Below are 21645 nucleotides of genomic sequence, written 5' to 3'. Positions count from 1 at the left end.
TGAGTTAAAGGCACAGAAAATAAAGAGAAAAAAAAAAAAAAACAGCTGGAGTATGTCATGTAACATCAATTTCCCGGAAGCAGCCGGATTCCATATCTTATTTTCTGGGCACAGCCGGTATTCATATTGATTACAGGAGAAATCACAAAATTTCCATCCTAACAAGGTAAAGGCAAACAGGGATAATGGAGTTACCCCAAAGGGGGTAGAGGGTTCAGTGCCACCCAAGGTAACCAACCCACCCCTGGCAAAAAACAATGAGTCCAGGGTGGTGGGAAGACTATCATTTTTCCTCCCAATGGAATCGTCACACAAAAAATGCTTGGATTGTAGGAATACTGGATACAAGATGGAGCTGAATTCTCTACCTCATCATTTGTGACAACAAAAATTTCCTCACCCCAACTCCATCTCATGTGGGAAGAAGTACAGTCTCTTCTAGCAAAGAATGTAATCTCTCCTGTACCATCTCATCAATTAAAGAAGGGATTCTACGCCCCCCCCCCCTCTTCCTAATCCAGAAGCCAAATGGATCATACAGGATGATCATAAACTTAAAGAACCTAAACAGACACATCAAGTAAAAAAAAAGTTCAAGATTGAGTCTACAACACCTTTTAATTCCTCACAATGCAGCCCTTTGTACCATAGACTTCAAAGTTGCATACTACAACGTTCCAATCCACCCCAACTATCAAAAATACCTAAGGTTTGCGGTTTAATCTCCAGAAAAAAAAGTGCTGCATTATCAATTCAGAAGTCTACCATTCGGGATCTCCTCACGCCCAGGCTATTTTCCAAGATAATGGCAGAGGTAGTATCCAGCTATACTAAGACTAAAGGACATCCTGCTAATTCCTTACCTGGACATCCTTCTATTGGTAGCCAATTCAGAAGAGAATCTAATATCCCAAAGGGACACAACTATAGGAATCCTGGAACATCTGGGCTGGCTCATAAACCACGAAAAATCAAATCCCCAACGCAGCACCAAACTAAAATTTTTGGGCATTCTTCTGGACTCCGTACATTAGTATTTACTCCTTCCAGAGGAGAAAGCTCTCAATCTTATGACCCATATAAAGACCTTTCAAAGAGAACAGGCCTGCTCAGTCAGAGAAGAATGTATAGTTTCTGTCCCTTGGTCCCAAAGCCTCACAAGGGATTTACAGAATTGGATACTCATATCCTGGAACAGGGATTTGAAACCGTTGGAGAAGAAAGTAAAAATGCCTTCCTATGAAAGTTTCTCTGAACTGGTGGGCTGCAAAGGAGAAGCTAGTCAAGGGCTATAAGTGGAACAACTGGCAAATAACTACTATCTTGACAGATGCAAGTAAGACAGGTTGTGGTGCAAAGTTACCAGGGAAATTGGTACAAGTCTTGGAAAACTTAAAGGCCAAGGTCAGAACCTCAAGATACTATCTCAGATACTATCTCAGACGTCCAGGAGGTACATGTTCTCCCATCCTATCCCATCAATCTATCAAAAAATTCCTATGGGCAGAAGAAAATGCATTATCTTTGACTGCAATCCAAATGAACAGGCGTTCTCTCAACTAACCCAGAAACGGCAGACCCCCTAATAGGCTAATTCGCCACCAGGGAGAACAAGAAAGTGGACTGTTTTTCTGTAGAGAGAAATAGTGGTCCAGACTATCTCCTGGATGCCTTCAGCCACAGTTGGGAAGTAAAACAAGCCTATGCCTTCCCCCCATTTCCTTTAATCTCAAGAACAGTTCAAAAGATCACACAGGAAGATCATTCTAGTTGTGCCCCTCTGGCCAAAGAAGGCACTGGCCGATCCGAATCTTCTTCCTCAAAAGAAAGATCTCCTGTACCAAACGGCAGTATATCATTCCAGCCCAGAGATATTTCAACTATCCGCATGGATCCTAAGAAACAGATGCTGAGAGCCAAAGAACTTTTGGACAAAGTTATTACGACTTTACAAGCAAGTAGGCAACTGGTAACCTCGGCTATTTACTTAAAAATATGGAAAAGATTCTTTTCCTTTTGCCACCCTAGGTTCCTAATCAATCTTCTCCCAACATACAGCAGATACTGGAATTACTGCAAGCAGGTCTATCCAAAGGACCAAAGCACATTGAAAGTCCAGGTCTCGGCCCTCAGTGTCTTCTTTGATGTCTCTCTGGCTGAACATAGTTGGGTAAAAAGATTTTTTAAAGCATCATCTAGACTTGAACCTAATATTCCCATCAAAAAACTCCTCCTGGGAGTTATCGATAGTCTTGAGCGGTCTTATGAAAAACCTCTTTGAACACTGCCTTCATTGTTGCTGTAACAACAGCAAGGAGATTAGAAGAAGTTCAAGCACTATCTATAAATGAACCTTATCCTAAAAATTTCTAAAATTTGTAAGGGCTTCATAAGAACCTACTAAGGCCCCTGTCAGTGCAGTAGTCGCATTGCCTCTGTCTTTGTCTATCCACCATTGGGCATACACTAGTTTGGAAGCCAGATAGTAAAAATACAGATCAGGGGTCGCCAGCCCACCCCTAGACTTGGGAGCCTGAAGCAGCACTAAACTAAAGAGTGGAGAGCCAGTAGAAGGACCTGAGAATGCTGTCTATGCGCTTAACCAAGCTCTTGGGGTGTAATATAGACAAGCATGGAATAAGTACAGAGATTTGGGAAGGAAGATCATCTTAAATATGTTGATATGACCGTACAAGGACAAGGGGAGAGCGGACTAGGCTTTTAAGCCCGATTCATTAACAGAAATATTTAATTCCGTATATATCTGAATCTTGCATGATACCTGGACTCCTAGATATTTAAAAATGGACACAACCGAGACAGGAAGAGGGAGGGTGTTCACCCCTTCCTGCGAGAGGGGAAAAAGGGCCAATTTGTCCCAATTGACTCGTAGACCCGAAAACCCCCCATAACATTCTATCAGGGATAATAGTGATACCAGAGATTGGCCCACATCCCCAAGGTATAGGAGTGCATCATCAGCATACAAGGATACTTTTTCCATAATAGTACCTCTAGTAATGCCTTTAATACCATCAGAATGACGGATCGCCACAAATAGGGCCATTCCACAGAGTCAAACGCCTTGCAATTATCTAAGGATAATATAAACCCAGGATCCGATTACCCCTCCACAATATTTAAGTGTAATCTTTGTATGTTTATGTTGGTGCTTAAAACCTGTTTGGTCTGGTTGCACAAGGGACAATTTAACCTTAATGAGCCTTGTTGCCAGAATTTTTGCTAGTATTTTGATATCGGAATTTAGGAGGGAAATTGGGCGGTATGAGTCGGGAAGTAGAGGGTCCTTACCAGGCTTGGAAAGAACTACAATAAAGTGCCTCTCGCAGGGAGTCAGATAGAGAGCCACTTTCCAGCGCAGCAGAGTACAGGCATAGGAGACGGGGGACCAGGCTCCCAACAGCTGTCCCTATACCACTCACCTCCCAACCCCTCAAGTCCAGTTGTCTTACCGGGGGGGGGGGGGGGGATGGTAACAATTGGATGGCCAGTTCCACCTCCGCTGGGAGCAGGGCGTCAAGCTCAAATGACTGCGCCAGTGTAAATCTCCATAGTGGAAGACCAACAAGGTATCGAGATATCTCAACGGAAGAGGTGGACAGTCTGGAGCTGTAAAGAGAAGAGTAGAATTTGTGAAATATGGTGTTTATAGCCTGGGGTTCTGTGATCAAGGCTCCATTACCGTCAAGGCTGGAAGGAACAGAGGCGCAGGGGCACTCAGCCCGCGAGAAATACGCTACCAGTTTCCTATTTTTATCTTCAAATTCGAAGATGGACGCTTCCCTGGCTAGCAAACGCTTACTGGTGCACTCTTTCACTACAGCTAGGTGGTTACTTTGCGCCTGCGCTAAAGTCCTTTTTCTCCCCTGAAGTAGGCTTCTCAAGGTATTCCTTTTCTGCAGTAACCAGTGCAGCATACAGCCTTTCCTCTTGCGTATTTAATGACTTTCTATGCCCTGCTACACCTGAAATAAATGCACCCCTCAATGAAGACTTGTATGAGTCCCAAACTAGGAGAGGGTCAGGGTGAGTTGAGTGTGTGTCCCAGAATTCACCATGCGCTGCCTTAACTGGGGATAGGAGCCAGGCCAGGTGCAGGCACCACAGGCGGGAGTCCCTGAGATGAGCATAGCGGAGTGGTCTGATGCACTGTACGAGCAATACAATACTTGATCAACATGCGGCAACAAATCTGGGGAGACAAAGGCCAAATCATTCCGAGAGAAGCTCTTGTGCATAGAGGAATAGAAGGTCCTGAGGGTGCTTACTACACCAAGCATCAGCGAGGTCTAGATAAAGACCTCATTCAGACGAACTTAGCCCATATCTAGGCCGCTTGTGCAATTCAGGGACGAGTTAGGGACCACATTAAAGTCTCCGATGCAGAGTACTAAGACTAGGAGGCATAGCTGCCAGTTTACTGGATATTAGGTGCAGCACAGCTGGATCAAAGGGAGGGAGGACATAGATTGCGACTACTGTAAAAGTAAAGCCCCACAGGGCACAATGCAGGATCACATACCGGCCAAAATGATCCAGAGATACTTGTATAACCTCTATGGGAAGTGCTTTGGAAATAAGTATAGATACTCCCCTGGCATAAACAGAATAAGAGGAATGAAAACCTCTAGCCACCCATGCCCGATTCATAGACAGGACTTACTCTCCGGTCAGGTGAGTTTCTTGGATACAAACAATCTGAGGGGCCTGTCGTTTTATAACATCTAAGATCAGGGCCCTCTTGAATTTGGAGTTGAGTCCCCTTATGTTCCAACTCATAATTTTGATAGAAGTCATATTAGTGGAAGGGAAATGGATGAGGGGAAGGAGACATGAGCAACCAGACATTCCTCCTTTCATACTATAGAGACATAGACAGACAACAAAAATGATAACAAGTATAACCAGAACCAATTAAACAATCCCAAAAGACCCACTAACAATCAAATAATAGAACAGTTGTCCCTAACTCAAGACAAACCTGCCCCATTTGTCCGGGATCCCAACCCTCAATGTATATATGAACAGGAAATTGTTAGACAGCCGTATTTAGAGAGACCAAAAGAGGAGGGAGGGAGAGGAAGAGGAGGCAGGGAGCAGGAGGAGAGGGGGTTATTCTGGAGAGAGAGGGTAGGAGCAGGGGGGGAGGGGGGTAAACGCGATATGAGGCACAGCAGGCCAAGTTCACCAAAAGAGGAAGCAAATCAGACAAAGGAGGAGTGCGAGAGGCATGAACCCCGGTGAAAACCATTAGCAGAAAAACCAGTGATAGTGAGCCCCTTGACATCTATTCAAGGCAGAGTCCGAGCAGTATCAGAGCAAATAAAAAAAAAGGATATCATTCCAGTCACTCAGGAGGTGCGGGCCTTCCAGCAGTTGCCCGAGGTGCTGCATCGGCCCAATGATGGGCTTCAGTTGGATAAGTGAAGAATCAAGTCTTTTGGCCATCCACAATACGCAGCATGGATGGATACATCATGGAGTATTTATATCTCCCTTGGTACGAACCACTCTGAGAATGGAGTCTCTGTCCCTAAAATGCAGCAGCCGGGCCAGAAAGGGTCTTGGATTGCCCACTGAGGGGCCAGGGAGTGATGGAACTTTTCCACTGTAAAGAACAGGGAGAAGGTATCTGCTGGCAGCATATCAGACATTTGGCGCTGTAACTCACTGATCTGCGTTGGCATAGGCCTCTCGACATCCTCCACCTCAGATATTTTGCGTTCAGTTTCCGTAATTCGCTCTTTGGCTCTATGGAAGTCATGCCTCAGTATAACAAAGTCCTGCCTCAGCTCATCCACTTTCGCAACAAGTTTAGACTGGCACGTTTATGGCCGCCAGCACCTCCGCAGATTTACGGTCCAGAGCTGTGGCCGAGTCATCGTCATCCTCATAGCTCGCAAGTTGTGGCAGGCTCCATCAAAGAGGGAGGGAGAGGAGTTTGGGGACCCCTGAGGATAGCAGGGTTGTGTATGGGAGAATTTCCCCAACTTTTTTGCAGCATTCGACTGTATCTGTGCAAGAACAGCTTGGAATGTGGAGCATTCCTGCGCATCTGGCGGTTCCAGAGACTGGATAGGGGGATCTTCAGGGACGGATTCATTGTCAAAGGGAGGCGCAGATGCCCCAGACGCTGCTTTGATCAATTTAACCGTCTTCCTCCGGTTACCCATGTTGTTAGTCCGGGCAGAGAGAACTGGTGATAAAAAATCGAGGGGCCCAGCAATTGGCAGAGATAAAGTCCAAGCCCACGTGGAAAGGTGCAGCGGCACTGTAATGGGTTAATATAAAGCTGGACCCAGGAACAGAAGGGATCACTGGGAGTGTGGAGGAGGGCTCATAAAGTGCCTGCTTAGCTGCACAACTTGGGGTCCGAAAAAGGTGGGTAGCAGCAGTAGAATATGTCCCTACCTCAGTTCAGACTTCAGTCCAGGGAGGAGGAGGTTAATCCTGTGTGTCCAGGCCTCAGCGCAGAGGAGTCCAGCAAGATGACGCCTCTGGCAGGATGCAGGGCCGACTGGATTATAGCCGCAGTCCGTCCGGTGGTGTGGCGGCTCGGGCTGCTGTGCCGACTGGCTATCGGGGCAGTTAGGATCCGGCCTCCGCGCGGGACACGTGGCGGGCTGCAGGAGATGGAGTGCGGGGGAGCGGCCACATAGCTCAAATTTAATGTATTCTGATTTTTAAAAAAATATGCAAAACTTTGAGTAGATTGACCATTTCTAATGAAGACATATGTCCATATTTTGGTGATATTTTCTTTATATGAAAAAAAAAAATACATTTATGTTCAAATCTTTCTCCAAACAATTACATTTACCACTACATATACAAAATAGAGAGTACTCAAATTTAACACCACGCTGCAGAGTTTTTAAACATGTTTTAAAGCATGGCAGTGTATTGTGAGACCAGACAGCCTTAAACTGCTACAGGTTTACCTCTGAGTGATAGGAGGAATTGTGGCACAGAAAAAACATCCCATCTCAGGCAGTTTTTTCCCCAGTAGAGTTTGCAAGGACAAACCAATCTCTATTGTATATTCTGTATGAGAATTGTAACTGAAGACTAAATGCAGAAAGGGATATGAGGGTAAGCTATTATACAGAAGGCAGACCAAGTTTTATTTCCATTCCAATTAAATTCCTTGTAGGAGTTATGCAGAAATGTATACACTTGTAAGACCTGTGATCACAAGTCCAAAGCTTCTTCTTCAACTGTTCTTTTCTCTTCTTCAACATACTTCTCCTGAAACGCTAGTGTTCTGTCATGTGGGTTAAGGTTTATTTGAAAATAAATCTTTAAGACTTTGGCTTTATGTACATGGAATGACTACAGTTCAGTGTAACCCCAACAAAAGTCTCAGAGACCAGTATTAGAGCTCCATAGAACTTGGAAGTTGCTGATACACGTATGAAACACTGGTTCATACACAATTAAAGAAAAAAAAAAAAAAAAAAAAAAAACCAACCATAATGTACTGGAGAAATCCCAGTTACTGAAGTGAACATAAAGAAAAGCTAATTTAGGTAATGCGATTTGATACAATTTTTAGGAAGTTTTAATCCATCAGAGACCTCATTTACCCATATCAAAATCATATATGTTGGTCAAGGGAGGACCACAAAGTCCTAGAAAACTATACTAGATTACCCACTATTTGCTATACAGCACACAAAAATTAGAAGGCTAAAATAATCAGCTGTAACAGTTATCAGAGGTGCCTGTAATTAAGGTTTATTATTAATCCTGGTTCTTGTGACAATCCAACATTTTTAAATCCAATTGTCACAGAGACTAAAAATATTTTGCCTGGGGTTGCAATGATAAAGTATACAGTTCCAACTTACATACAAATTCAACTTAAGAACAAACCTAGAGAACCTATCCTGTTAGTAACCCGGGGACTGCCTGTATTTGCAACTATTCTGGGCACAGTGGTAGATTTGCACAATGTTGTGTCCGAATTACCTTTGGAATCCAAATCGTATCACTACCCTCCTCCAGTTTTAGAATAGAGTTATTATCCTTCATTCAATACAATAACTACTTCCTTTTCCAGTATGCATTTTACTTATAGGTGTGAGGATCCACAATTCAGTCCACTGTGACCCTCAATATGCAAATTGTTACATGATGGACATCAATGTACAATTTGCCCTAATCACAATTTCCAAAACAATGTTGGAAAAGCTATATTGAAAAATGTATATGCATATAAAAGGTGTGGGGTGGTGTTGTACTCCCTTCTAAATTTCACAAATATTTAAATGGGATATGGCCTGAGCTACAATTAACTCTGAATCACAATTTTCAGAAACTTTTTTGAATACCATGCTAATCAAAGATAATTCCAGTAGATTCCCCACTAATCTCTTCAGTCTTGCCTTATTTCTCCATGTTTGGAGGAGTACAATAGGTTACATATCGTATGGTTTTGTGGGGCAGTAGACTAGGTGTTTTCAACCCATGTGGAAATAGGCTATGCCCTCCCCTGCTTTCCCCTGTTTTTTCTGTTCCTATTTGTTGACATCATAGCAGGGAAGAAAGTTGTTTAAACTCTGGGATATAAGTGTCCGCCAAATCTTAGGGACAAGAGCTTTCTGGGCCCACCAAAAAAAGGGCACATATCCATACCTCAATTGTGCCCAGTGCAATAATGATCAACAGGGGGGCCATATCCAGCATCCTCAAACTGGCAAACACATTCCAATCAAAGGATATTTCAGCTGGGAAAGTACTTATGTTGTGTATCGTATTAAATGCCTGTGTGTCTAACATACGTAGGAGAAACCTCTCAACATGTGAGGTATCGCATATCTCAACATAAATCAGATATACGATGCAGGAATTTTAAAGCTCCTACCATATCACTTCATTAAGGCCAATCATGCGATCTCACAACTTAGATTTTAAGTCCTAGATCAGGTTCCTGTGTCAAGGAGGAGAGGTGGTTGTGTACAGTGTTTAATTTTGAGATAAGCCAATTGGATACACAAGCTCAATTCCCTGACACCTTTGGGTCTAAATAGGTACTTTGATATACAGAGCTTTTGTGATAAAACGGACCGACTAAAACATAATAAATTATAAAAATGTTGACATTGTTTATTTTTGATCTAAGGATTTAGGGCAGGGGCGAGTAACTTTAAGGGTCCACATCAGTAACCAGCACCCTAAATGCACCAAACAACCACAGTATAGTACAAAATGACAACTCAGAAATAATAAATGCAATAAATGAGAGCAACAAAAAAAACTGCAGTACAGCAATAAATAACACCCCAGAAACCAAATACTGTACAAAGAGCAGACAATACTGGAAACTCCCAAAGCAGACAAATACTACAAATCAATTTCCTTTTCTGGCTCCTCTTCTCCTCCATGCACCACACTGCAGCTTCTTCTCTCCTCCATGTGCCGCTCTGTTCTTTGTCTTGTGCTGGTTGTATGTGGCAGCATTGCATCAGAAGCAGGAGAGGATCAGGGAGCAGTACAGTACAGCTGATGAGTACTTACCACTCCTGGTCTTCTTCTGTGGGGATCGCTCTGCTCTGGGTCCTGACCTTGACGTATACAGTGTCAGTGCCAGGACACAGAGCGGAGCAGCAGGGGAGTACCCAGTACCAGTAAGGACTTCACAGTGGCACTCGCTGCTACCGGGCCTCCTGCACTAATGAACCCTTCCATCAGTTATGGATTTGCTCATTGGACCGTCAGCAGGGTGCAGAACGCATTGCTTGACAGGCTGCATGTGGTCTGTTGGCGTGGTTTGTGCAAGCCTAATCCCCCTTTTAGTTGAGATGAATGTGGCTGCACTTTATATACATGCTAAAGAGTTATGCTCCTCTGCTACAGATTAGAGGAATAAGGCACTGAGAAGGAAATCCCGAATGCATCTCACACACTGCTAGAGTGACAAGGAATACAGGATTGTGGAGTTTGAGTCAGTGACTATTGCGGTGGAGCTTTTGTCTGAGGTTGGGAAATTAAGGAGTGGGAAGTTTGGCTGCCGCACACCTGATGCAAGTAGTCGGATGGGAGTGACGGCTTCGGTAGACAAACAGAGGCATGGCAGAGACAGCAGCGCTCTGCGACTACATGAGCTCCAGAGGAGAAAAGAATAAAAATGTTATTGTTTTTATAGCATCCCAGAACTGTTATACATAGTGTACAGCCTAGACTACCCCTTTAACCCAGATAACTCGTCACAGGGCCCAGACATTGTGGAGAGAGAGGAGGAAAGGACCAGTCTTTGCTGTCTTTACCCAGGAAAAACGTCATGGTAGCATGGATCCTGTCAGTGGCATATGTTTGTTTCATAGATTTAGTTTTTTGTCTAAGTACAAACTACTTGTTATAGCAAAATTGTGCATGGTTCATTAAATCAGTTATGGTGTAAATTCTATATTTAATGTTGCTTGGTTAACCAGTAAAATAGACACCAGGCAGTAGGGAACAATACAGTGCTTTCAAAAAAAAATCAGTGATCCTTTGATCATAAAGGAAAGTCATCATGGGGGTAAGGCTATGCAAAATGGATCCAAACAACTGCAAAAAAAAAAAAAAAAAAAGTAGTTAATTAAAAATAAAATCTGAAAATGTAGCAGGGTCCCTTATCAGTATTTAAGACGCAAATCCATCAAGTTAAACCTTTAAAGAATTAAATAAATGTTTTTCCCCTATTTCTCGTGATATTTTTGTTTTCCAGAAAGTCATCCAGAACATGTACAATAGTAGCCGCCATAACAACCTCCTGCGGCAGAGAGTTCCATAGTCTCACTGCTCTTACAGTAAAGAACCTTTGTCTATGGTGATGGTAGAATCGCCTCTCCTCTAGGCGTAGAGGATGCCCCCTTGTCCTGGTCACAGGCCTAGGTATAAAAAGATCTTTGGAGAGATCCTTGTACTGTCCGTTCAGGTATTTGTACATTGTAATGAGGTCTCCCCTCAGCCGTCTTTTTTTTCTAAATTGAATAACCCCAAATTGTATTGCATTATATTCTAGTCACCCCATTCCCCTAATAATCTATGTCCTTTTTATACACTGGTGCCCAAAACTGCTCCTACCATATCCTACCAATGTGTACACTCCATGTGTGGTCTCATTCAAGATAGTTGAGAAGGCAACAGATTGGCCCTTGTATGACATAAAAAAAAAAATTTACAGAAGCATTTGATTCTTCCATTTTCTGTAAAACCAAGTGAAACATAAAGCCACTATTACTTGTGATCAAAGGATACGATGAGAAATGAAAATCTGCTCCCATTGCAACAGACATAAGATTTCCAAGTGATCTATTGTCCTCCCCAAAACAAAAGCCACTGGCTTTATCCACAGCTGTCAAAACCTTCTTCAGACTTTCTTCATCCTAAGCAAAAGAAATCAAGTACATTAATTTGAAATGACAGGTTCCTAGGCTACTCCAGACTACAAAAGGGTACTCCTAAAAAGACAAAATTCTTAAATATGCAGAGTAAGGCAAAATAACATTCTGTTATTTGTTCCCAGTAGCTGTCACCCAGGCCCCACAGTAATGTACTTTTACATGAAGCACAGAAATTCCCTGTCCTGCCCTCCCTAGTAATGGGTGGCCGGGCTGCAGATGGCAGAAGATACTCCTGCTATGCTGCTGTGTGCTGCCCGCTCCTCTGAATGACTCCTCTCATCATTACATATATGATTAGAGGTAACAAACAACCGCAGCATCAGCTCCTCTTTATGACAGCCTTTCCACGGTAGCATTTAAAAATAAAGAATATGCCCACATTTTCCATCTACTGGCCACCCACAGTGCTGACTTTTACACCGAGGAGAGGCAAAAGAGATAAGAGCCAAAGAAGCTAGAACCAGGAACGGATTATAAATGGTTAAAAAGTTATCTTTATCCTGTTAGGATCACTTGGGGATTGAGCTACGAGTTTGTTACAAATGTAATCAAAAGCGATACGAATTCTTTTAGAAGACTATATACAAACCATGTTAAAATGAACATGAAGCTTGACATATGAGAACATGCCATTCAAGAGGTTAAATGGAAATATGCAAATACATATTTGCAGGGTTGGATAAAGAAAGGTTTTTCCTGAGTGCTTTCTTTTAAGGCAGCTCCCTATATATGAAGCATTACTTTTAGGAAACTTAACAACATGATGTTATGTATATCTATTCCAAAATTATCAGATTTACAACTGTGGACACTGATTCCAAGCAGCACATCTCAGCAGATCAGAGAAGAAACTAAACACAAAGGGGGAGAATTTGCTATTTAACCCCTACGGGACTCAGCCTCTTTTGGCCTTAAGGACGCGGCCCCATTCTTCAAATCTGTCCTGAGTCACCATAAGTGGTTATAGCTTTGGAACGCTATGAGATATCCAGGGGATTTTGTGATTGTTTTCTCGTGACACATTGTACTTCAAATTAGTTTAAAAATTTGGATGAAATATTTTGCTATGAAAAAAAACAAAATTTGGAAAAATTCTTTATTTTCAATGTTCTAAATGCTCTACTTTTGATGCAGATGCAGATAGTCAAAGCACCCAAATAAATTCATAACTTACATTTCCCAAATGTCTGCTTTATGTTGGATGGTTTTTTATGATTCCAAATACTTTACTAGAATGTTATGAGGCTCAGAATTTAGGTATCATTTTTCACATTTTTTGTAAAATCACCAAAACCCGTATTTAGATGGACCTGCTCAACTTCTAATTGACACAGAGGCCTAAATAATAGCGAGACTCATAAATTACCCCATTATGGAAACTACACCCCTCAACGTAGGAAAAACCACTTTTAAGAAGTTTGTTAACCCTTTAGGTGTTTTATAGGGGTTAAAACTAAATGGAGGTGCATTTTGGGTGGAAAATTAAACATTTGTAATGGATTAAATGAAAAAAGGCCCCACAAAGTTTAATACCCAATTCCTCCCGAGTACACCGATACCCCATATGTGGTGGTAACCTGCTGTATGGGCGCACGGCCGGGCATAGAAGGGAATGAGGTGCCACCCAGATCAGATTTGCTAAGTCACATTGTACAGGCTATAATTTTTTTTTCTTTTTTTAATGTGGACCTATAGGGGCTTATTTCTTTTTCCACATAAGATGCCCCAAAATTACGTACCAGAAAATTGCATCTATAGCTAATTGGTGAGATTTTATTAACTCTTTGTTAGTGGAGGAAATGAAAATCATCAATTTTTTGGAAAATTTTTATGTTTTTTTTTTTTGGCCGTTAACCATACCATAAAAATAGTATATTATTTTTATTCTATGGGTCGCCATGATTACGAAAAGACCTCATTTATATAGGATTTTTTATTTTTTCCCATTTTTACTGAATAAAAAGTAATTTGGCAAAAGTGTTGTTAATTTTAGCATCACTGACTGTCATATGCATAACTTTTTTATTTTTCGCCTCACAAATCTGTTTAAGGGCTTATTTTTTGCGAGAAGGATTGCTTTTATTAGTGGTCTTATTTTAGAGTGCATAACATTTGTAAATCACTTTTTAGAGCATTTTTTATAGGGTATTAATTGAAAATGATCCTTTTTTGGAGGTTTTTTTTACACAGGGTTCACTTTGCGGTTCTAATAATGATTCTGTTTTATTATGCAGATTGTTACGGACGCAGGGATACCAAATATGTGGGGGTTTTGTGTATTTTATTCAATTGTACTGAATAAAAACTCATTTGGAGAAAATCCTGTTCATTTTTGCATCACCATCTTTTCATGTGCATAACTTTATTTTTTGGCTGACTAATCTGGTTAAGGTCTTATTTTTTGCGAGAAGAGTTGTTCTTTTGAGTGGGCTTATTTTAGGGTTTATTTCACATTTTTAAATCACTTTTTAGAGCATAATTGAACCTTGGAATAAAAAAAACCCAAAACACACATATTTGGTATTGCCGCATCCGTAACAATCTGTACAATAAAACAGAAACATAATTGCACCGGCTCAATGAGCATCGTTTAAAAAAAAAACAAAAAAACACCTGAACTTTTAAAAAAATGTAAATTTTTCATAAAATCCCTTTACAAAAATTCCAAAAAGTGATCAAAAATAAGTTATGTGCACCACAACGGTACCACTGAAAAACAACAAAACGTAAAAAAATAAACCCTAAATCAGCTGTCAACCAAAAAATATAAGTTATGTCTCTGAAAAGATGGAGATACGAAAACATGAGATTTTCTTTATCAGTTTTTCTTCAATAAAATTGTAAAAATATATAAATGAGGTACACCGTAATCCTAGCGATCCATAGAATAAAGATAACATTTCTATGTTATGGTAAGAGGCCCCAAAAAGATGCATGTGCCCATCCAGCAGGTTACCACCACATATAAGGTCGTGTCAGGAAGGTGAAAAGTGGCTTTGGTGGCAAGGGTTAACATCAAGTTCAGGAATATATTCTATACTAATTAGATTATTGAGATATGGATTAATTCTATATCCTTACAAGTTTGTATTTTATATAGATTCTACAATGAATATAATTATATGCTATATAGTGCTAACAGCATCTTATATTTTTTAGATTACTTAGGAAAAACAAAAAACACTTTTCTGGTACTCTCAATTGGTGCTTTACATTTATTTATTTGATCAAGTTAGAAATAACAGGAAGACGACCGCCTGGCCAGAACCTTTGCTCGTAACCTAATATCTATTGGCAAAAGTGAAATAGGGCGATGTAAACTTGGATCCTCAGCATTTTTACCCCACTTCAGAATTTCTATTACTATTACTGCCCCTCTCGTGAATTTGGGCAAACAGCCAGAAGAGTATGCCTCCTGAAATGCCTTAAGCAGGGCGGAATCAACCTACCCATCTGCAATTTGTACAGTTCAGCAGGTAGGCCGCCACAGCCTGACGCCTTGTCATTGGCCCGCTCTGCCAAGGCATCCTCCAACTCCTCAATAGTGATCTGTCCCTTCAGTTGATCCCAGCCCTTGTCAATAAGGCATGGCATGGAGACAGACGAAACAATCTTCCACCGCACTTCTGGGGACAGCCAAATGGGATAGAGGTCAGTATAGTAGTTATAGAAGCAATCTATAATTTTCTCATACATAGTGAGAATAGTCTCATCAATGTTTGCAACACATGCTATATGTGAAGGGCCAATCTGTTATTGGATTCTAGTGGCCAACAAGTGACCAGCACTCTCTCCTTCCATAAAGAACTTGTAAAGAATCCGTTATCAGAAATCAAACTAATATGGTCAGCGTAGAGAATGTGTGCAACCACACACAATTGTTCATTGTCAGTTGTAGGCATGGAGATACACGTCGCCTCTGCAAAGGCAAAGGTGTGTGCTGGAGATTTAACCAGACACCTAGGACTGCTGTTAAGTAGTACCCGTATGATATTCATCCCAATAGGAATGCATGCAGAGGTCGCACTAACATTTTTCCAGAAGGGTAAAAATACTCCTCACACCATTTTTGAGGAGTATTTTTACCCGAGGAGGAGTATGAAAATTTTGGTAATACACCGCACACCCTCGCCGCTCACACAGAACACCGCACACCCTCGCCGCTCACACAGAACACCGCACACCCTCGCCACTCACACAGAACACCGCACACCCTCGCCACTCACACAGAACACCGCACACCCTCGCCACTCACACAGAACACCGCACACCCTCGCCACTCACACAGAACACCGCACACCCTCGCCACTCACACAGAACACCGCACACCCTCGCCACTCACACAGAACACCGCACACCCTCGCCACTCACACAGAACACCGCACACCCTCGCCACTCACACAGAACACCGCACACCCTCGCCACTCACACAGAACACCGCACACCCTCGCCACTCACACAGAACACCGCACACCCTCGCCACTCACACAGAACACCGCACACCCTCGCCACTCACACAGAACACCGCACACCCTCGCCACTCACACAGAACACCGCACACCCTCGCCACTCACACAGAACACCGCACACCCTCGCCACTCACACAGAACACCGCACACCCTCGCCACTCACACAGAACACCGCACACCCTCGCCACTCACACAGAACACCGCACACCCTCGCCACTCACACAGAACACTGCACACACTCACCCGGCACTGCGTCGATCACAAACGTAGGCAGCTGTGGGCAGGGAGAGTTGGAGCAGGACGGGGAGCAGCAACTTCGCGGCCCACGTGTCTTCCCCCGGGGCTGGTGCTCTCACTCCAGGTCTCTCTGTAGCGCGCAGGCTGAGCGGTTCAGCGCGCGCTGCAAATGAGGGAAATGAGGGATCACAGCGCGATCCCGCATTTCCCTCATTTGCAGCGCGCGCTGAACCGCTCAGCCTGCGCGCTACAGGGAATAATTGCCAAGCGTAACTTTACGCATGGCAATTATTTTGGGGGGTAATGGCGCCTCATCACGCGTCTGACGCGTGGTGAGGCGTTAATGCGACCTCTGGATGCATGTAATTATTTTAATCCCCAACCGGGCCGGTTTAGACCAGATCGGAACTGGTGGAGTTAGGGTGGAGTTTTCCGGCAAAGACTAAAGTAAATGTGACGTTCACATAATATCTGCAGGGCCTACAGCCTTTTTTTTATATCAACATATTGTACATACGGAAACACAGAAATACAACTTCCACCGAGTGCCAGGAGATTCCTCTGGATGCACATCGAATTATACCCTAAAGATTCAGGACTCAGTAGTACTGTATAGGAAGTAGGTGTCCCCCTCAACATAGGTGCTCCGAGCGGAAAGCAGTGCAATGTCTCAATGGCAAAGAGAGGAGTCAGCTTATCTTTGCCAAACTGCTTTGTGAAAAAGTTCTCGAAGAACTACGCTGGGTGCTGTCCTTCTACATCCTCCAGTACCCGGATCACTCGCAAATAAATTCTTCGAATAGACGATTCCTACATCATCCGAGTTGAACAATAAGTTGTTAACTTACACACCACTCTACCTATATCACAAAGCATAAATTGTATTTTGTCTTCCAGGGTGCCCACACGGTCTTTAACCTCATGGACCCTTTCATTCACCTTTCACAAATCATGCCTAATGAGGCCAATTTCTTCAGTTAAGCTGTCCACCTGTGCAATTAGTCACAGTAACTATTTCAAAAATATCTTGCAGAGTTGGACCCTCAAGCTGCGTTCACATGATACAATGCGTTTTTGATGAATTTGGAAAAATGCAACAGAAAGCGCAACACTTCATGTGAACATGTCCTCATGTATAACAGTGAACACAGAAGCCTCTGCACCAGAGGGAGATGAGGGGGACTTCCCTGCAGGCACAGACCTGGCCAATTTCTCCAGCCGCGCCTCTACAGCTTTCAGTTCATCCGCAGGACCATGTTGTTTAGCTGACATGGCCGGCGCACTCTCCTCCCTTACTTTCCTGGTGGCTCAACACGGTGTCGCAAGGTACCCATCGGAGGCAGGACACTGGCTTATTTCAGATGCAAAAAATTCACAGGCCTTGAATATTTCAATGGCCACAAGGCATTTCCAAACAGTACACAAAGGGGATTGTTCACACCTTGCGGTAACCGCCATGGAAAAAGTTAAAAAACCAACATGCGGTGGAGATCATAGGCGTAAGCTTATGAACAGGGAATCCTACTGGATCTTTGTACTATAAACTAGATTTCCACTAGGTCTTAATAAAAGACATGACATGATTTTTCAATTGTAAATTTCCTTGATAAATCTTCTATTGTTTGCTTTCTCTATTTAGTGTTTGATGCTTATATCGTGCGTTTTGCCTATTCACACATGACCGGGCACACATGATTAAAACTTTTTAAACATGTAATGTTCCTTTAACGTGATCACATGACCGCAGTTGCGGGTTATTTAAGAATCACCTGTTCATGCCTCACGATATGCCATGATGAAGGATTTACTCGCAGGCATTTACGCTGTGTATGTCTGTGTTCTCCTATATTTTCATCTGCCTCTGTGAATTTTTAGAGAATATGAAATAAATTGCTGCATTTTTACTGACCCTGGATGGTTGTGTGAAGCTGGATCCGCTACATGTTTTTGCCAGGACACTGGCTGGTTCGAGATGTCGGAGGTAGGTGCAAGTGGCCTGAACAGAATAGATGGCAGGAGCCCAGGGAAGATGCATTTGCTCACATCACTCGTCAGGCTCTTCCCTGGTCACTTACATTGTCTCCTCTTATTCCTAATATTGCAAGTTATAGACGAAGCACCCAACAAATGAAAATTTTCATAACTGTTAAAGCACTAAGTGCCACTATAACTGGCAATCAACGAGATTCAATGGCATATTAATATCCAGAGTATTCAGCATGTAACATAGCAGTCAGAAGAAGTTATTTGGGATTGCAGCAGCCAGACTTTAAGCACTAGAAATCTATGAGGCAGCTGACAGATGCTACAGGGATATAAAAGCAAGGACAAAATGTTTATATGAGGATAATAAACCTACAAGTATACTGAAAGGCAAAATAAACAGCAATATCTCATTTTCTTCTGACTGTACATAAATACAATTGCCATTATAGAAGGAATATTTCAACATAGTAGTCTTTCCTAACCTTGACACTAAGTGGCATGAATGAGACCAGCCCATAATCCTCAATGACCTCTGCCAATTTCTCATGAAGACTTCTGTGGCGTCGGAAAAACGGGTCAGATGTTAAATGTTCCACTAAGTAAGAAAGGTCCATAACCTCAGTGTAGTAGTCCATGTTAAAAGCTGCAATGGAAAGAGACAGTTATATTTCTTCAACACCAACACAGCCCAGATCAAATCTGAATGATCCAACTTTACTGGGACACCGATAATGGATGATCTGATTACAAACGTGATGAGAGGATGCAATATTAAGAATGGCCGCAACAGAGAGATTGTTGCATATAGGCAAGAGGGGCCGATGAAGAAGAAAGAAGGGGCATAGGGAAATGCAGGAGTGTTTTTTTTTTTTTTTTTTTTAAGGCGGAGGGGGAGCCACAACAGAGAGAGATGTCCCCATACCCATTATCCAAAGATATTTAGCTTCCTGGGACAGAATTGGCTTCTGGTTTTAAATAAAATAACAAGTTTACCGTATATATACACACCTCAGTATAAGCTGACTCGAGAGTAAGCCAAGGGCCACTAATTTTACCACAAAAAACTGGGAAAACCGAGTACAAACCAAGGGTGGGAAATGCATTGGTCACAGCCTCCCAAGTATATAGCCTGCCAGCCCCGGCGCCAGTGTCTATAGCCAGTATGCAGCCAGCTCCCTGCCCCGTCGTGCAGCAAGTTGATGAATAAGTCAAAACTAACCTTTCCGGCGGCCCCTGCAGGTCTTCAGTGCGATCCATCCATCAGCGGCAGGTCCGTGCGGTGCACAGTTATGACATCAGCCACCACCACAGGCCGGCTGCCAGCACACACAATACCGCCGCTGCTGGACGAATCACACAGAAGACCTACGGAGGCCGGCGGAAAGGTGAGTTTTGATTTCTTTTTTTGACTCCAGTGTAAGCCGCGTTTGAGTTTTTCAGCATTTTTTGTGCTGAAAAACTCGGCTTATACTCGATTATATACGGTATATACTACATAACTGTTTCCTCCCACAGAAAGGTCCTCTAATTTATAAATCAAATTCAGCTGTACTTTAGATATACAAACAAAAGAAGATTTATTTCATAAAAGTTAATTATTAGAGGTTGGTGCCAAAGTCCATGGAAAAAAAACAAAAAAACAACTTAAATAGGAAAAATTAAACAGCAGTATAGTGGTGAAAAAAAAAAATCTAATAAAAATGGTTAACTACAGATCTGAAACCTTTCTGTACTACCCTCTTGAAAAAGTTTGAAATAAACTAGAACCATAATATATTGAAATAGAAAATATTTATAAAAATAGTTTATTGAAGAAAAAAAAAAAAAAAGTCATAAAACAGCCAAGATATATCAAACACATAGCTTTGTATGGAGATATTAGGCGGACATTCTGCAACTTACCGTAATACATTGCCATTAAAGTGAATGTTATGAAAAAGTAATGTAGACAATGCATTTTTTTCCTGCACGCAAATTGTTGCTCAATGCAGGAAAAAAAAAAAATTGATCAAGTCCCTTTTCTTGTGCGCCCTCATGGAAATTTGCATGTGTTTTTTTACATTGAAGTGTATGGGAATGTAAAAATAAGCATCATGATTCAGATTTGATGCACAATTTTACTCTAAATAATGTCAGATGTGGTAAAACAAAAGAAGTAAAAACCGTATGTAATTCTACATCAACAATGCAATACAAAACATGTGTGTATTTGATGCAGATTTGAATGTGGATTTTCTGCGATATGTGCAGATAGCATAAGACTTGGCAATGGGTCGTTTTAGTGGGGAGATTAAATAGCTTGACATGAGTTTTGCCATAGGAATGTGAAATTCAAAGCAAGGTTTCTAGTCCCCCAACTTAAACCATACATGATCATCATTAAGGGTATGTGCTGATCGTACACATTATTCCATATGTACAAATATTGAGTATTTTGTAGGTTTTGGGTCCAATACTTCAATAGATGCATCTTTAGAAAACAAACATGTATCCTCACCCAGTCTACCATACTGCTCAATGAGGTCCACCTTAGATAGGATGTTGACGTGAGGCAGCTCTATGTGAAGCATGGTGCTCAGTGATGTACACAGGACAGAGATGAACTTGGCTGGGTCAGTGCAATAATGGGAATCCACAAGATGTACAGCACACAACTAAAAGAGAAGGTAGAAATGTGATACAAAAGACACCCAAACCTGTAGCCACCTCCCTCTGATCAGGTGTTATAGTAAGTGTAGGATTGTCACTGGCACTATGGTGCAGAATGGAGCAGCCATTTAATAACCAAAAATCAGTTTGACTCTTTCATTGCAAGCGCAGACTTTGGCTGAGTAGATAGTTACTGACAGTACCATCTATGACATCTCCAGGCCATGGCAGTCACAGATGGGTGACCATCACACCCGGCCTTGTACTTCCCTATGACAGCCGCTCCACTCACCCGGAGCCCCCAGCTCTGCAGCTGGCGCAGGATGCTGGGAAGGGCAGGGTGGTGGGTGTAGAGCTCCACTTGTCCCGGGCAGTCAAACAGCAGGTACGACCCCCGTAGACTGAGAAGGCGATCCTTTAACCAGTCCAAGTTCCCCTGTAAGTACTCCATGCAGTACAACAGGGCGCCATTGGGTCCTAGGTGCAGCTCCGACATCACCTCTGTGAGAGCCAGCAGCTCCTGTAGCGTCACCGCTGCCCCGGGCTCGTCCTCCCCGGCAGGGTCCAGATTAATGATGGAAGCCCGGCGGCCCATGCTGGTGAGGAGAGCATGCATGGCGCGGACATACGTGCTCTTTCCGGAGCCTGGGGGTCCGATTACAGCCTGGCCGAAACCAAGAAGTGGCGGCTTAGTACCACCGCTCGCTGCCTCCATGTTGTCGGCGGCTGGAGATGACTTCCTACGCGGCGCCCATTGATGTCGTCATGGATATGATGACGTGCAGCCGTCATCTCCTCGCCTTGTCATATGAGCTGAAGCAAAGGCGGAAATGATATTTAGGCAGTAGTGATGCTGGAGCATCATAAATACTGGACCGTCTGTATATATATCA

At 42.7% G+C, this 21645-nt stretch overlaps 1 protein-coding gene across 3 annotated transcripts; it reads right to left on the bottom strand.

Annotated features, from left to right (window-relative positions):
- Positions 1 to 6650: 6650 nt before the first annotated feature.
- GPN2 (GPN-loop GTPase 2) lies at positions 6651 to 21547 on the bottom strand. 3 transcript variants are annotated; one of them, XM_072137039.1, is made up of 5 exons: positions 21045 to 21539; positions 20601 to 20757; positions 18586 to 18746; positions 11266 to 11393; positions 6651 to 7285 (listed from the first exon to the last, which is right to left on the bottom strand). In XM_072137039.1, the coding sequence occupies exons 1-5, from the start codon at positions 21465 to 21467 to the stop codon at positions 7213 to 7215; spliced, it is 942 nt and encodes a 313-aa protein (XP_071993140.1). In that variant the 5' UTR covers positions 21468 to 21539; the 3' UTR covers positions 6651 to 7212. The 3 variants fall into 3 exon arrangements, 2 of the variants coding, with proteins under 2 accessions (XP_071993140.1, XP_071993141.1); XM_072137040.1 differs by lacking the exon at positions 6651 to 7285 and adding an exon at positions 10453 to 10572 and having other exon boundaries at positions 11249 to 11393; positions 21045 to 21542; XR_011853250.1 differs by lacking the exon at positions 6651 to 7285 and adding an exon at positions 14861 to 15037 and having other exon boundaries at positions 21045 to 21547.
- Between the last annotated feature and the right edge of the window lie 98 nt (positions 21548 to 21645).

Source organism: Engystomops pustulosus, chromosome 2 (assembly GCF_040894005.1).
Source record: "Engystomops pustulosus chromosome 2, aEngPut4.maternal, whole genome shotgun sequence".
Taxonomy (NCBI): domain Eukaryota; kingdom Metazoa; phylum Chordata; class Amphibia; order Anura; family Leptodactylidae; genus Engystomops; species Engystomops pustulosus.
Note: the sequence above shows the minus strand (reverse complement) of the source record. Positions and strands in the feature narration are given on the sequence as shown.

Excerpts from the sequence above, each read along its gene's own strand:
- GPN2 (XM_072137039.1), bottom strand. The coding sequence starts at position 21,467 with ATGGAGGCAGCGAGCGGTGGTACTAAGCCGCCACTTCTTGGTTTCGGC. Across the intron at positions 20,758-21,044 it reads TGCAGAGCTGGGGGCTCCGG|TTGTGTGCTGTACATCTTGT; the intron begins GTGAGTGGAGCG and ends CTTCTCTTTTAG. Across the intron at positions 7,286-11,265 it reads GCAGATTTTCATTTCTCATC|AACACTAGCGTTTCAGGAGA; the intron begins GTATCCTTTGAT and ends CCCACATGACAG.